The sequence below is a fragment of the Orycteropus afer genome, unplaced genomic scaffold (genome assembly GCF_000298275.1).
Source record: "Orycteropus afer afer isolate SDZICR_OR568_19922 unplaced genomic scaffold, OryAfe1.0 scaffold00056, whole genome shotgun sequence".
Lineage (NCBI taxonomy): Eukaryota > Metazoa > Chordata > Mammalia > Tubulidentata > Orycteropodidae > Orycteropus > Orycteropus afer.
The window spans coordinates 4,091,664-4,093,172 of record NW_006921643.1 but is presented as its reverse complement, the minus strand read 5'-3'; the positions used below and the strand labels follow the sequence as shown (position 1 = coordinate 4,093,172).

Sequence of the window (1,509 nt, the reverse complement as noted above, 5' to 3'; positions counted from 1 at the left end):
TTTTTTTTTTTTTTTTTAAATATGTGCTGCCACCATTGCCCCTATTGGAACTGGACATGCACAGGAAGCATGGCACTATTTAGCTGGTGATGCCAGATTATTCTTTGTGTTGACAGCTTATATATTATGAGTATACTTTGTGACTTAATACAGTATTGGGCTTTTCCAGCACATGTTTGGCATAAGTAGTAGCTAGGTGCCAATTCCATTGATTCCCATGCAGGTGCTTAGAAATAGTGTTAGATGAATTAGTTCCTCTTCTATTTAAGATTATTTAAATTTTTAGTTTGTTTTGAAAGCCCTTTCCTAGTTAGTCAGAAAGGCCACCATAGCTTTTTACTTGGTTTTTAAATTCATTTTTAGATGGTCACCAAAAGAAAGGACTTAAGGAGAGCTCTTTTCCTTGATGGTTGTGCTGTACTAAGCAGTGCCTTTGTTGCAGATGGATAATGCTCAGGACCTGCTTTCCTTTGGAGGCCTTCAAGTGGTGATCAATGGACTGAACAGCACAGAGCCCCTGGTAAAGGAATATGCTGCATTTGTGCTTGGGGCTGCCTTTTCCAGGTGAGTGATGTAGATGGACATTTCGTTGGCCAGGATGGATTGGACCCTTCAGGTGTTATCTGCTTTTATTCTTGGTCTGATTTGATGGGGAGAAGGTTACAGTTGAATACCTGCATCTTTATCCATATTTCAGAGTTATCCTAAGGGAACTAGAATGAAAATTTGCCGTCTTCTCAAGTAGATACGAATTTTTACTTATGTTGTCACCATCTATGATTCTCTGTTCCCCCTGTCTTTTATATATATGTGAACATTTAATTACATAGTTTTGGTCACATTCTCTGTTTCATTAAAAGTTAATAAACTAGACCAACCATAGATGGTAGGGAGGGAGGGAAATAAACACCAGGAGTTGATCCTTTTGACAGTGAACTACATCTTGTGATGAATAAATGATGAATCTGACCAAGGAGGGCCTAGTGAGGGGACTGTGTGTTTCCCTAGTTGTTCAGAGCCAATCAACATGCAGCCAGGTTATTGTATTATCTGTGTTGAGAGTTGTTTAGAATTTCAGTTAGTCTGGCTTGTGCTAGAAGACTGATCAGGCAAGAGGAGTGGGGAGGCAACATCTCCAAAGAGTAGATGGAGAAATTTAATCTTTCTCTCTATGTCATTATACTCATCTTGAACTGGTCAAGATGTCTTCATGCTGCAATTGCCCATGGAAGATATAATTCCTCCCACTTTTGAAAATCTTGCTCTCTGGACCATTTGTGCCTCTAAAATGGGAAACAAGGTTCTGATCCCTGATGCCATGACATGAATGGTGGCTATTAGGAGTTGCCTGGCTTGACTGCAGGCACTGTGATGTAGGAGAAAGGGTATTCTGATCATTTTTATTTTATTTTGATTTGGGTGAAGATTTACAGAGCAAATTCACTTTCCATACAGCAGTTCACATATACTTTGTCTCATGTCATTGACCACAGTTTACCACAATGCAAC

The 1,509-nt window shown here is 39.4% G+C and overlaps 1 protein-coding gene across 1 annotated transcript in view; it reads left to right on the top strand.

The window, feature by feature from the left end:
- SIL1 (SIL1 nucleotide exchange factor) overlaps window positions 1–1,509 on the top strand; it is a 397,052-nt gene that overhangs the window by 275,597 nt on the left and 119,946 nt on the right. Inside the window, exon 7 of the mRNA XM_007938964.2 lies at window positions 443–564. Coding sequence (XP_007937155.2) covers window positions 443–564 — 122 coding nt within the window. The remainder of the gene's footprint in view (window positions 1–442; window positions 565–1,509) is intronic.